Source organism: Chanodichthys erythropterus, chromosome 2, assembly GCF_024489055.1.
Source record: "Chanodichthys erythropterus isolate Z2021 chromosome 2, ASM2448905v1, whole genome shotgun sequence".
Lineage (NCBI taxonomy): Eukaryota > Metazoa > Chordata > Actinopteri > Cypriniformes > Xenocyprididae > Chanodichthys > Chanodichthys erythropterus.
This window is the reverse complement of record NC_090222.1, coordinates 12,927,501-12,942,098: the sequence shown is the minus strand read 5'-3', so window position 1 is coordinate 12,942,098 and position 14,598 is coordinate 12,927,501. Positions and strand designations below refer to the sequence as shown.

Genomic DNA, 14,598 nt, shown 5'->3' with positions numbered 1-14,598 from the left:
TTTCTTTCCATGTGCTCCAAGAGCTAAACAGCTGCTTCTCATAAATGGCTAATAAGATAAAGCCTTTATCCCCTCACACCTTATCATGCATAATGCAGCACAATCCCCAGTCATACACAATTGGATAGACTGGCTGTCTGTTTGGTATAGTGCTTGTTTGTAAAGACTGTGTCCAGCTCAAGGGGTTGCATTCACTTTTATGAGTTTTTCTACTTTTAAAACTCACTTAAACATGAGAGGACAAATTGTAATTGCCTCTGTGATTTTGATGTCTCTGTTTTGTTTGGGTAAGTCCATTTCCATTTGAGAAGCAGCCTAGTTTGTTTGGTCTATGTGATTTTGTTCAAACCAAAGATGGATTTCAACACCTCTTTCCTTCTTAAAAAGAATCATTAGTACTTGTGTATGTGCAATATGAGTTTGGAAATATTAACAGCATAATTTGCTACCACGTGCAAACTACAAACCTATTTGTGCCATTATAACTAAGAAGAAACTAATCCACCATTTATATATTTATTTTGCTTGCAGGACAAACACTTGAGTGTTTTCGGTGTGATCTTGGATTCTGGAATCTGTGTTACACTACTAAGACAAACTGCAGCGATGATGAGTTGTGTTATGTGGGAATTGGTAAAGCAGGTAAATGTGAGATGCCAGTGTTGTTTTTGGAGTATCTTCTTGACTCCCTTTGTTACTCTGGCTAACTTTCTCTTTGGTTTTTCAGCTTCTGTCCTGGATATAAAGGTGATGGGTTGTCTTCCCATGGAGGAATGCAACAAGACAACAGTTGTAGAGTTTCTTGCCAACAAGACCTTATACTCCATGAAGACCACGTGTTGTGAGGAAGACTTCTGCAACTCCGGCCTTGCAGTTCAGTTGTCCCTCACTCCTCTCTTTCTTACCATACTTGTCATTGCCCAGATGATGGGCGTGTTCTGATGATTTCTTTTTCTTTTTGAACTTCCAAAATGTAATTGTCATAAGGGATTGAAGGCTTTTCATGTTTACATTCTTCACGTACTGTTGTTGTTCAATTTACTGTTTTAAATGATCTAAAACAGCTGCCTTCGTGCCAGAGCATGGTTGGATACTATTTTTCTAGCTAGTTGTCTTTATCCAAAAAGAGGAACGATTACTAATAAAATATTTAAAATGCGCATGTTCTTAACGCACTGTTTTACTGTTTAAATAAATGCAAATGCCAAACATTCATGGTTTCCTGTTTTTTTTTTTTTGTTTTTTTTTTGTACGGTTATGAGCACGTCCAATAGTGGGCGCTGTTTGACTAAATTGTAGGGTGGCCTTACTGCGCATGCTCAGATTTGCGCTGATCTTCACGTCGTCCTCTTAAATGTATCAACTCATCTTATTGTATGAAGATCTTAGAACGCATGCTTCCCATGTCAAACGTGATTGGACCGGTTGCGACCTTGCGTTTGAAAAAGTGGGGAAGTGCACAAATGCGTGTTTACTTCCCGCGTGCCAGGAAGGATCGAGTGGATAATAAAAAGCATGTTTGTCGCGCGCAGCATTGCAGCCGATCACAAAGATCTGATTCACGATGTTTCATATGATTTTCACGGGCGGAGAATGGCAACGTGCTCCAGCGACCAAAGCATTAAGGTAAATAATTTCTCACATTATGGCCTGCAAACTTGGTTTGCAACGTAACCGATGTGGTTAATAAGCATGCAATGTAAATAAGACACGCATATGACATGAAGTGGGTTTTTTGTCAATATGTTTTCTCCAAGGTGTGGGACAAGGGTGATAATGGAGAATGGAACTGCACGGCCAGCTGGAAAGTAGGTCTTGCCTTCAGAAAGTGGTTCTCAACCAAGGGTCCAGGAGCCATTAGAGGGCTTCATCTAACATCCAAGGGGGGCAGAGGATGAAGTGTTAAAGAATTCACTTTAAAATGAAAATTACCTCAAGATTTACTCACCCTCAAGCTATTCTAGGTGTATTTGTCTGTCTACTTTCTGATGAGCACAGAGTTGTTAATGTCCTGGTGTGCCCAAGCTTTTTAATAGCAATGAATGGGACCAATAAGTTTGAAGCTCAAGAAAGCGCATCCATCCATCATAAATGTACTCCACATGGCTCCAGGGGGTTTAATAAAGGCCTTCTGAGGTGAAGCAATGCGTTTAAGAAAAATATTCATATTTAAGAAGTTATAAAGTAAAATATCTAGCTTCCGCCAGACCGTCTTCCGTATTCTACTTGCGAAAGAAGTGTAAAACTCTCGCAGTTCAAAACATTTAAGCTACGTCCTATGCCTTCCGTATCCAACTTCTGAAAAAAAAACGTGTGACGTTTGTCCTGTTCAATGGCATTATAAAACTTGGATGCATCAGGAGGATATTTATTAAAATGACTCCGATTGTGTTTATTAGAAAGAAGAAAGTCCTATACACCTAGGATGGCTTGAGGGTGAGTAAATCTTGGGGTAATTTTCATTTTAACGATTAGTAAATTATTAAAATACTCTAAATCAAAATTAAAAAGCTAAAAATTATGATCCCCATTTAAAGAGGACCTAAAGTCTTGATATTTTTTTTTTTTGGTGTGAAAATGTTGTCTTGCTTTAATGTTAAAAAACATTATTTTTCACACATTTTAATTGTTGCAGCACCTTTCTTCCCAGTCTGTCAGTAACGCTCTGAGCTGCATTTCCCAAAAGCATCATCAGTCTAAATAGATTTAATGGTGCGTTCAAGTCATGTTGGAAAGATCGTATTTACGAGTTGAACACACATGAACGCCACCACAATGTTGTAAATACGAGTGGGGAGCTCTGTATTTTCTTTTTAAGTACATATGAAATCAAAATTAACCTGAAATTTCTCATTTTGTGGTGAATAATTAATCTGCAAGTCGATCCACACAAAAAAAATTGTTTGGCTTCGTAAAATTGAATCAAAATCTGAAAATGCTCCTCCCCTCTGCTACAGTGCCCCTTCTCTAATGACGTTAGTTTGACGGCTTGGGTTGAAAACGCTTAAACCACTACCCTGAAACCGTTCGTCTGCTATGAGCGAGAGATGGAGAGGAGGAGTGCTAAAGTGCCATGTTTCTCATGTCAGTGAGAAACATGGCGAAATGCCACAATACTTATTTAGCAGTGACACTGTCAGGCTTTTCTGACAATTCCCAGCAAAAAATACAATACCATCATAATATAACAATATAATATGTAACGATAAAGTTTAAAATGTTTCATAAATTAATTAAAAACATAAAAAAACAACATACAACCAATGCACATTCTTTGCTCTACATTTTCTAGAAGTGTTATTTTGTGTAATTAATTTAGAGAAGGCACACCGCCATCATACTCCGACGAAAGTGGCCTAAACGCACCTACCATCGCAAACACGACTTCCCACCTCGTAAATACGAACTTCCAGGAGGACTTGAATGCACCATTAGAACTGTTGCCTGCAGTGGTCTCTACGATCAACTTGGCTCACATTGCTTTTGGGAAATGCAGTCCTGTTTAGTTCTGGTCTTTGTGAAGCACAGTGTGCTCTGATTGGTCTGCTGGACCAGTGTGTTGTGATTGGTCAAACTCTTCGGGCTTGTTTTGGAAATATCACGCCCTTTACCATAACCATGAGTTTCAACACACTACTAACGCAACTCAGCCAGTTGCTTATGCTTTGGGTGGGAATTTTTTAAACGAGGAATATCGTGATGTGTAGATTTCCGGAAGAAAACTCTGAACTACAATCGAGGCATTTTAGCAAGTTCCAAAAGTGTGCTTACAGATATAAAAAGAAACTCCCCTGGAGCTGACTTTGATTTATAACTTTGCAAACCTTTTTCAAGCTCAAATAGCAACATTACACACTAAAGAAAGTTGTAAGAAAATGAAAATGTAAAGTATAATGGGTCCTCTTTAAAGATAGTGTGAAACGGAAGTTGCGACAGTCTTTTCTTCCCCCCTGTGATTTGTGACGTATATCCAAGTCCGTCTAGTATGGGCAGAATGTGGGGTTGGGAGTTCATTTTGTACATCATGATTCAGGAATTGATTGGATGGTTACGGTTTGCTGTTCCTGTGATCTTGTGAGTGACAGTCCCTCCCTCACGCCAGTAAACGTCATCAAAGCAGAGATGTCACTCTAAGTGGGAGGGGAAGATATTTTGATTATAGATTACAAGAGCACATGAATTTAAAATATGTGCATGGATAAAGCATTTATAATAATTACTGCAATATTCCATAAAATAAGAATTGTTCATTTTGATTTAATGGTGACTGTAATATATCAGCACTTGCAGATTCTGTTAATAATAAAAATGTAAAAGGTGCCATCGAATGTTTTTTTACAAGATGTAATATAAGTCTAAGGTGTCCCCTGAATGTGTCTGTGAAGTTTCAGCTCAAAATACCCCATAGATTTTTTTTTTCTTTAATTTTTTAACTGCCTATTTTGAGGCATAATTAGAAATGCGCTGATTCAGGGCTGCAGCCCCTTTAATTGCTTGCGCTCTCCGCCCCCTCCCGAGCTCTCTACTCTATCATTGCATAAACAAAGTTCACACAGCTAATATAACCCTCAAAATGGATCTTTACAAAGTGTTCGTCATGCAGCATGTTTAATCGCGTAAGTACAGTGTTTATTTGGATGTTTATATTTGATTCTGAATGAGTTTGATAGTGTTCTGTGGCTAACGGCTAATGCTACACTGTTGGAGAGATTTATAAAGAATGAAGTTGTGTTTATGAATTATACAGACTGCAAGTGTTTAAAAATGAAAATAATGACAGTCTTGTCTCCGTGAATACTGTAAGAAACGATGGTAACTTTAACCACATTTAACAGTACATTAGCAACATGCTAACGAAACATTTAGAAAGACAATTTACAAATATCACTAAAAATATCATGTTATCATGGATCATGACAGTTATTATTGCTCCATCTGCCATTTTTCGCTGTTGTCCTTGCTTGCTTACCTAGTCTGATGATTCAGCTGTGCGCATCCAGACGTTAATACTGCCTGCCCTTGTGTAATGCCTTGAACATGGGCTGGCATATGCAAATATTGGGGGCGTACACCCCGTAACAGTCGTTATGTTGAGATTTGCCTGTTCTTCGGAGGTCTTATAAACAAATGAGATTTATATAAGAAGGAGGAAACAATGGTGTTTGAGACTCACTGTATGTCTTTTCCATGTACTGAACTCTTGCTATTCAACTATGCCAAGGTAAATTCAATTTTCAATTCGATGGCACCTTTAAGGAAAACAAGCAGCTTTTGGCATAATTACATCTGAAATATACAAAATAGGGGTGTCCATCAAATAGTGTTGGACACTGGGGGGCCTTTGGGTCAAAAAGGTTGAGAACCACTGCCATAAGATCATCCCAAATCATTATTAAACACACGTTCTCATATTCAGGTCATGAATTGTTGTAGACTTACAGTATTGGTTGTTATAGGGTTGCATAGAGTTTTGGGCTGTAATTTGACAGAAGCTGTTGTTTTGTAGACTCACAGTGGCTCAGTTTGGCGAGTGACCTGGGCCCATCCAGAGTTTGGACAGGTGTTGGCATCCTGCTCCTTTGACCGTACTGCCATAGTATGGGAGGAGATTGTTGGAGAGTCCAATGACAAACAACGAGGGCAAAGCCACTGGGTAAATGAGTTTCTGTCTAGTATGGGCATTTGCATTTAAATCAGTTGATTCTCCCAAGTTTTTTTATAGAGTATATTGTATTTGATTGGGGTTTATACATAGTTGTAGAAGAATGCTTTAACTTCTTAAATAAGAGTTGCAACACTTTCATGGCATACTATCTGTACTCTTCTGTATCTAGAATATAAATTAATTGGTAGTAATATAAGCCATTATATATTTTTTTAGTCTCCTCTTTGACTCCTCATTTGATTGGACTGTCAGGAGTTAAAGGGATAGTTCACCCAAATATGAAAATTCTGTCATCATTTACTCACCTTTTAAGCTTTAAGAACGTTTGTAACCAAACAGTTGATGGGCCCCATTGACTTCCATAATATGGAGGAAAAAATACTATAGAAGTCAATGGTGCCCCGCAACTGTTTGGTTACAAACATTCTTCAAAATATCTTCCTTTGCGTTCAGCAGCACAAAGAAATTTATAGAGTTTTGGAACAACATGAAGGTGAGTAAATGATGACAGAAGTTTCATATTTGGGTGAACTATCCCTTTAAGACACATACTTCTTATGTTGTAATGCTTAGTGTACAGCCAAATATAAGCACCACCTTATTCTTAACAAAGAGCCATTTGTAACTTGAATGTGCCTGGCTTCTGGTGTCAGTTATTTTAGTTGTACAAAAAAACAGTCTGTTAGGCTGTTTGATATTGCAATGTGGTATTTATCATATTATTCTAATTTATTATCATAATCATAAGCACATTGGTTTGTAGTGCAAATAGTTTAGCCATTTACAGCATTTTGTTCTAGTTATTTTAACCTATAACAGCTAACGAATCAGAAGTCTCGCACATTCACAGGAAATAGTTTACTTCCATGTTGCAAAATGAGGTGTATTGCACAGAATCAGTTATTCTGTTTTGAACATAGCTTGATTATAACTTTAGGACTCTTAAATGGTCAGTGATTATGTCTCTCCTGTACTCACATCAGATAAAGAGAACCACACTTGTGGACAGTCGGACATCTGTGACCGATGTGAAGTTTGCCCCGAAGCACATGGGCTTGATGCTGACCACATGTTCTGCAGACGGCGTGGTGCGAATCTACGAGGCCCCTGACGTGATGAACCTGAGCCAATGGTCCCTGCAGCACGAGATCTCGTCCAAACTCTCCTGCTCCTGCATCTCGTGGAACCCTTCCAGGTGGGAACGCACAAATGATAAATAAACATTGCTGTATGTGAATACACACATGCATGATGTACACCTACAGTACACTGTTGTGGATTACATGAAGTTTTATTTTTTCACAAATCCCATTTTTCTGGACTCTGATTTAATGGTTAATTAAATGTTAGTAATCAAAAAGTATGTCTAATTAATTTAACAACAGTTTATTATAAGTTTAACAAAAACAAAGTAGGGCCATAATTTTTTTCTCAAATTGCAAATTCTGAGATGCTCTGTGAGTAAATTCTATTTTTATGACTGAATTCTGTCCATGTTTTCTGCATCATCAAAATCATAGGGCCCTATTTATAGATGTAAGGGATAGTTCACTCCAAAATGAATTCTGTCATCATTTAGTCCGCCTCAAGTTGTTGTAAACCTGTATGAATTTTTTTCTTCTGCTGAACACAAATGTATTTTGAAGAATGTCAGTAACAAAACAATTTACAGTAGCCATTATTTGGCACAGAAATACTCTGTCAACTCGTGTTTTGAAACTTTGGCCATCTTTAGCATGAGAATGCAACTCTTTAACAGTGTAAATATTTCAGAATGCATGAAACAGCATTACACCCCCTCTTTAATGTATTCTGCATCTGTAAGTCTCAGATAATTTAGATTAAAAAATAGACTTTTACAAAAGGGGGAAACTTCTGTCTCCTTATTTGATCTGTGACTGCAAATAGCACAGATGTTTTATATGCTTGTGAACAGTAACATGAAACGTAATAGATGTTGGAGAGCATTTCCAAGATTCTTTTGGCTTTTATAAATCTCTAGCCACTTGAGTCTGTATTATCCTGGCAAACTGAATCAATAAATGCACATACTTAATTACTTAAGAAAATATTTTTTCTTTTGTCTTCACAGTTCTCGAGCTCACGCTCCTATGATTGCAGTGGGCAGTGATGACAGCAATGTGACATATGGCGGCAAGGTTCAGATTTACGAGTACAATGAAGTGACAAGGTTTGTCTTTAAATCACTTTATCCTTTTATATGCTAGGTCACACGTATCCAACAAAAGCAGAGGAACAGCAACATTTCAGACCTTTTGAAGACAAGTTCGATTTAGCTGTTGGATTTAGAATGGTGGGAAACCCTACCCAACAAACCCAACACTTTTTTTTTTTTTTCAATGCTAACTATACATTTTTAAATCTTCATTTATGTATAAATATATGTGTGTGTGTGTGTGTGTGTGTGTGTGTGTGTGTGTGTGTGTGTGTGTGTGTGTGTGTGTGTGTGTGTGTGTGTGTGTGTGTGTGTGTGTGTGTGTGTGTGTGTGTGTGTGTGTGTGTGTATATATGTGTGTGTGTATATATGTAATATAATATATATTATACAGTACAGTCCAAAAGTTTGGAACCACTAAGATTTTTAATGTTTTTAAAAGAAGTTTCGTCTGCTCACCAAGGCTACATTTATTTAATTAAAAATACTGTAAAAAACAGTAATATTGTGAAATATTATTACAATTTAAAATAACTGTGTACTATTTAAATTTATTTGACAAAGTAATTTATTCCTGTGATGCAAAGCTGAATTTTCAGCATCGTTACTCCAGTCTTCAGTGTCACATGATCCTTCAGAAATCATTCTAATCTGCTGATTTGCTGCTCAATAAACATTTATGATTATTTTCAATGTTCAAAACAGTTGTGTACTTTTTTTTTCAGGATTCCTTGATGAATAGAAAGTTCAAAAGAACAGCATTTATCTGAAATACAAAGCTTCTGTAGCATTATACACTACCGTTCAAAAGTTTGGGGTCAGTAAGAATTTTTATTTTAATTTTTTTGAAAGAAATGAATACTTTTATTCAGCAAGGATGCATTAAATCAATCAAAAGTGGCAGTAAAGACATTTATAATGTTACAAAAGATTAGATTTCAGATAAACACTGTTCTTTTGAACTTTCTATTCATCAAATAATCCTGAAAAAAAATATTGTACACAAATATTTTGTACAATTGTACACATTAAATATTTCTTGGGCAGCAGATCAGCATATTAGAATGATTTCTGAAGGATCATGTGACACTGAAGACTGGAGTAACGATGCTGAAAATTCAGCTTTGCCATCACAGGAATAAATTACTTTGTGAAATATATTCAAATAGAAAACAGTTATTTTAAATTGTAATAATATTTCACAATATTACTGCTTTTACTGTATTTTTAATTAAATAAATGTAGCCTTGGTGAGCAGAAAACCAGTCAGTATCTGGTGTGACCACCATTTGCCTCATGCAGTGCAACACATCTCCTTTGCATAGAGTTGATCAGGTTGTTGATTGTGGCACACCTGTGCAATAATCATGCTGTCTAATCAGCATCTTGATATGCCACACCTGTGAGGTGGATGGATGATCTCGGCAAAGGAGAAGTGCTCACTTACACAGATTTAGACAGATTTGTGAATAATATTTGAGAGAAATAGGCCTTTTGTGTACAGTGCACAATATACATACACATCCACAGTAAGTATTTTAAGTATTTATTTTTATTTTGTAGAGTATTGTCTGATGAAAAACAAAACGGCTCGAAATGTCCCCTATTTGTGAGAACATGAAGTAAAGATTTTTATGCTTTTGGAGCTTGGGTGTATCAACTTTTTCTTTCTTTTTATTGTTGTAGGAAATATGCCAAAGCGGAGACACTGATGACAGTTACAGATGCGGTACATGATATTGCATTTGCTCCAAATCTGGGCCGGTCTTTCCACGTACTTGCTATTGCCACCAAAGATGTTCGCATCTTCAAACTGGTTCCACTTCGGTGAGAGAAATGAAGACAAATGAGTAATACAGTAGAATGGGAAATATATATTGTGTAAGCCCTGTCCATCAGTGCATCTGTTACCCTCAGCTTTTTCACCATTGTAAAATAAATTATTTGAATGAATAACCTGAATATATTTTGGATATATATTAGTTTGATATATAAATCCAAACTAAACAAATGGCTCCAAATATATCTGAAAGGGAAACCATATGCTTTATAGGGATCTTTGTAGTTTGCTGTTGCTGTGATGTCATGTCAGTGTCAGGTTGTCCCGCCCTCACCGAAATTTCCACATATGCCTATGGTCAGAACTCCACACAGCTCTTGTACTAGTCTTCATTGAAAATGAATGCCTGGCTTGTCATTTTTTTTGGAGATAATTGAAAGGCATTTTATTTTTATTTTTTTAAGCATTGCAGTCCTGATGTTAGGGTTCTTTTTTTCTTTTTTTTTCCCCTTAAAGTTTACCATTCAGAGTTGTTTGGTTACAAAATATTCTAATAGGATGCCAACAGATTTACCACAATTTGCATGCCTCTTTTTGACAAACAGAAAGGACAGCTCCTCATCAGCGCCCACTAAATTCGAAGTGCAGGTGCTGGCCCAGTTTGACAGTCATAACTCTCAGGTGTGGCGTGTCAGCTGGAACATCACCAGTACAATTCTGGCCTCCTCTGGTGACGATGGCTGTGTGAGACTCTGGAAAGGTAAATGTTTGCAAGAATTTATAATGGCAATCATCATAAATGCAACTACTAGAGATAATATACTAGAGTGATATTAAAGTCAGCATAAAACAAGTTGCGATGGTCTTTTCTTCTCAGTTGTGACAAATATCTGAGTGAACTGGCTTCTCGAACAAGAAAAAATATAGGGAAGAACTTTATTTTGTCCTTCAGGAATTGATTGAATGGTTGTGGTTTGCTATTGCTGTGATCTCATTTGAGTGACAGGCAGGTTGTCCCGCCCTCGTGCAAGTAAACGTCATCAGAGAAGAGATATCGCTGCAAGAGGGAGGGGAAGTTAAAGGGTTAGGTCACCCAAAATTGAAAATTCTGTTATTTATTACTCACCCTCGTGCTGTTTTACACCCGTGAGACCTTCGTTGATCTTCGGAACACAAATTAAGATATTTTTGTTGAAATCGGATGACTCAGTGAGGCCTCCATAGCCAACAATGACATTTCCTCTCTCAATATCCATTAATGTATTAAAAACACATTTAAATCAGTTCATGTGAGTACAGTGGTTCAATATTAATATTAAAAAAGCGACGAGAATATTTTTGGTGTGCCAAAAAAACAAAACTTACTTAGTGATGGCCAATTTCAAAACACTGCTAAGCTTCGTAGCATAATGAATCAGCGTATCGAATCATGATTCGCGTGTCAAACCGCCAAACTACTGAAATTACGTGACTTTGGCGCTCCGAACTGTGGATTCGATACACTGATTCATTATGCTCCGTTTCCTTAAGCATTGTTTTGAAATCGGCCATCACTGAATAAGTCGTTATTTTGTTTTTTATTTGGCGCACCAAAAATGTTCGCGTCGCTTTATAATATTAATATTGAACCACTGTACTCGCATGAATTGATTTAAATATGTTTTTAGTACCTTTATGGATCTTGAGAGAGGAAATGTCATTGCTCCCTATGCAAGCCTCACAGAGCCATCGGATTTCAACAAAAACATCTTTAAAAAAAATGTCTTACGGGTCTGGAACAACTTGAGGGTGAGTAATAAATGACAGAATTTTCATTTTTGGGTGAACTAACCCTTTAATTTGATTGAGGATTACAGGCACACATGAATTAAAGAAAAAAGATTTGTGCACAGATAAATCATTTATAATTACTGCAATATTGCATAACAAATAAGAATTTTTCATTTCATGGTGACAAATTGTTTTAATTTTATTGTAATTTGACTTGTCTTTTCGCCAGCAAACTACATGGACAATTGGAAATGCACAGGTATTCTAAAGGGAGATGGCAGTCCAGTATATGGGTCATCTGGTCAGCCTGGTGCTCTGAGTGGCGTCCTGGGCTCTGCTGCTGCACAGAGTGCTCTAAACGGGGCCACTGGAAGATAGATGCCATTCTACAGGACCACCCTGAGCAAATCTGGAGCTGAGCACTTCTATGCTGTGGGATTTCACACTGAGACCAACTGATTGTGCTTGCTGGACATGCAGCAAGACTGGCACTTAACATGGGTCCATTATTGAACTGCCTTCAAGGAATAATCTTTAAGTTTCTTTATATCTGTACTCTTTTGTTTTACTCTGAATGCAGACTGAATGGCTTTCAGAATTATGTTGTAATGAGTCATATTTGAATGGATGCAAATGCCTTGATCACAAAAGGGACTGTCTATAAAGGACTATACATTTTATTTCTCTTTCTATTTTTTGTTACATCATCAACATGATTAAGGAAAAAATATATGCTGCCATTATAACACTGCAAAATTTTGGTCTAATTGACTTCACTCTCTTGTGTTATTGAACCAGAACAATAAAGGTCCTAGTTTATGCCGCTGGTATATATGAAGTATGCACAAATCTTTGAGCTTATTTTATTAGAATCATGCGTGTCTACAACAATTTATACTGATAGTTGTCAATCTGTAGTGAATAGTTGTATTATGATTTAGTATTTTTGTTTTATGGCCAAAAGTTTCTGCAAAGAAAGATGCATACATAAAAATTTGAATAAAAATACACTTAAAAAAAATATAGAAAATAATAAATGAAGGGGGAAAAAAATCATGTTTAAATTTAATAAAAAGAAAAGAATTATTTGTTTGGAAGTTATTTGTTTCTTGATTTTCTTATAATTACATTTATTCATGGATCTATCCCCTGGTTTCACAGAGAAGGCTTAAGCCTAGTCCCAGTCTAAAATGCATGTTTGAGCTGTATTAACTCAAAGCAACTTGCACTGACATATCTTAAAACACACCAGTAATGTTTTTTAAGGCATGTTTATAAAAGCAATTTAAGGCCCAGTTTCACAGACCGGGCTTAGACTAAGTCAGGCCTTAGTTCAATTAGGATATTAAAGTAGTTTTTATAAATGTACACTAAAAAACATTACTGTTGTGCATCTTGAGACAAAACAAAGACAATGACATTTTAAGATATGTCAGTGTAAGTTGCTTTCAGTTAAAACAGCTCAAACATGCATTTTAGTCTAGGACTAGCTTAAGCCTTGTCTGTGAAACCAGGGGTAAATGTACTAATTGAACTAAGGCCTAATCCTGGCTTAATCTAAGCCCTGTCTGTGAAGCCAGGCCAATCTTTTCATTTTTAAAATCTAAATTAAGAAAGGGAAAGTTTTATTAAATGCCATAGTTTTAAAACACTGATCAGGCGATTGGCCCTTAACATACTAAAATGTTCTTAGCATCAAAGTCTAACAATACTAGATCACATTGTTTTTAAAATTACTGACATTAAAACGTCCTATATTTAAGTGATCCAAAGAAATATCTTCTACAACTCTTTTATGGTGTATGATGTGCAGATATCTTGTCCTGTACTCAGGAATTTTGTTTATGGCTTTATATGACAGTACTTAATTTTTCAGGCTATTTAAATATACCCTTTGGTGAATTACAGTGAACGAGTTTAGTAAGCAACTGTCAGTTGTAAAGCTTCAGCTCCTGGGTCCCACACAGCTGCTCTGTGTGGGTCTGCTCTAGAGATTCATTTCCCATTTCACCATCTCGTTCGTATTAGTTTTTAAGGAAAGTCTTTTTAAATTACGAAATTTAATAATTAAAAAAATAGGATTTTATGTCTTTGACTGTAAGATTAAAGTCCTCATGCATTCAGAAATTATCTGCTGTACTATCAATTATAAAGTGTAAAGTAAACAATTAAAAACACTATTTACAACCCATTTGTATTAAAAATGTTTGGAACAAACAGCTTCTTCATTCAAAACACCAACAGGATGATTGACAGAAGATTACGCCACTCCTTGAATTCAGTCAGATAAGATTCTCCAATGAAAATCGCCGTTATGTCGAAGCCCCGCCCATGCAAAGAGAAACCTAGAGGCGGGATTCTCCGGTAATGGCTTCACTTCATCTTTATACTTCGACAAACTCTTCTCAGAGAGCGGGTAGGCCGCTATAAAGGCAGCGTTTCTTTTTAGTACACGGATTATAGGTGCTGTATTTGTGTGAAGTAGTTGAATTAACTTCATTAAGAAGGCACAAGTGCTGCTTTTCTCCTCATGGTAAGTTCTCATCGAAGAGACTCCTCTCAGCTGTTGCAAATCTTTCTCAGGGTTGTTGTCACGGTTTAGTTTTCCGCCAACAACTAAGAAAGTAAACCTAAGCACGAAAAAAGCGTCATTTCTGTTTAAGTGACATTTTAAGTGTCACTTTTTTGCCTTTTGTTTAACTGTTTGAGTTACATGGTTGAAGTGTTTGTATCCTGGCCTTTACAGCTAACGTTAGTCTTCTCTGAACGGCGTTTATTTGAAACAGACCTTTATCCTTATGTAGTGTTTATTCAGTCCACCTGCAAATACTGTTATTCTGCGTTCAGAAACTTGCAGCACAGTTTGATGTGCAGTTAAAGTAACGTTAGTTGGTTATTGAACTGATAAAGCTAGTCTGATGACTACAAACATCACCTGAAAGAAAGCAAATCTGGAGTATATAGAAAGAGACAGTAAAGTTTACGATGTTGCTAAGAATAATTTATATTTATTTGATTTAATCAGTTAAAATGTGCTTTGGCATTGTCCAGTAATGATAAAGGGCTAAATGCAGCAGAAGCTAGCTGCCATATCAGCAGATGTCAGCTCTATCTGTGTAACAATATGAGTTACAAAACATGTGATTTGACACTGAGAAGTAACAGCCTTGTCTTTAGTTGATGGCAGTCTACATATCCAGTAAACAA

General features: G+C 36.6%; 2 protein-coding genes across 6 annotated transcripts in view; both read left to right on the top strand.

The window, feature by feature from the left end:
- The first annotated feature begins 1,418 nt into the window (after positions 1–1,418).
- Positions 1,419–12,481, top strand: LOC137030829 (nucleoporin SEH1). Of its 2 annotated transcripts, XM_067401279.1 has the most exons (8): positions 1,419–1,626; positions 1,758–1,808; positions 5,507–5,653; positions 6,649–6,860; positions 7,758–7,856; positions 9,528–9,668; positions 10,227–10,381; positions 11,621–12,480. In XM_067401279.1, exons 1-8 carry the CDS (start codon positions 1,516–1,518, stop codon positions 11,767–11,769), a joined length of 1,065 nt encoding a protein of 354 aa, XP_067257380.1. In that variant the 5' UTR covers positions 1,419–1,515; the 3' UTR covers positions 11,770–12,480. The 2 variants fall into 2 exon arrangements, with proteins under 2 accessions (XP_067257380.1, XP_067257389.1); XM_067401288.1 differs by lacking the exon at positions 1,758–1,808 and having other exon boundaries at positions 11,621–12,481.
- A 1,273-nt stretch (positions 12,482–13,754) lies between these two features.
- cep192 (centrosomal protein 192) overlaps positions 13,755–14,598 on the top strand; it is a 37,824-nt gene continuing 36,980 nt past the window's right edge. For all 4 annotated transcript variants that reach the window (XM_067401249.1, XM_067401258.1, XM_067401266.1 and 1 more), the window contains exon 1: positions 13,755–13,924. The gene's annotated coding sequence lies outside the window, so the exon portion shown is untranslated. The remainder of the gene's footprint in view (positions 13,925–14,598) is intronic.

Coding starts and splice junctions, on each gene's coding strand:
- LOC137030829 (XM_067401279.1), top strand. CDS start 1,516: ATGTTTGTCGCGCGCAGCATTGCAGCCGATCACAAAGATCTGATTCAC. Junction 6,861..7,757: donor ATCTCGTGGAACCCTTCCAG/GTGGGAACGCAC, acceptor TTGTCTTCACAG/TTCTCGAGCTCACGCTCCTA. Junction 7,857..9,527: donor GAGTACAATGAAGTGACAAG/GTTTGTCTTTAA, acceptor TTATTGTTGTAG/GAAATATGCCAAAGCGGAGA.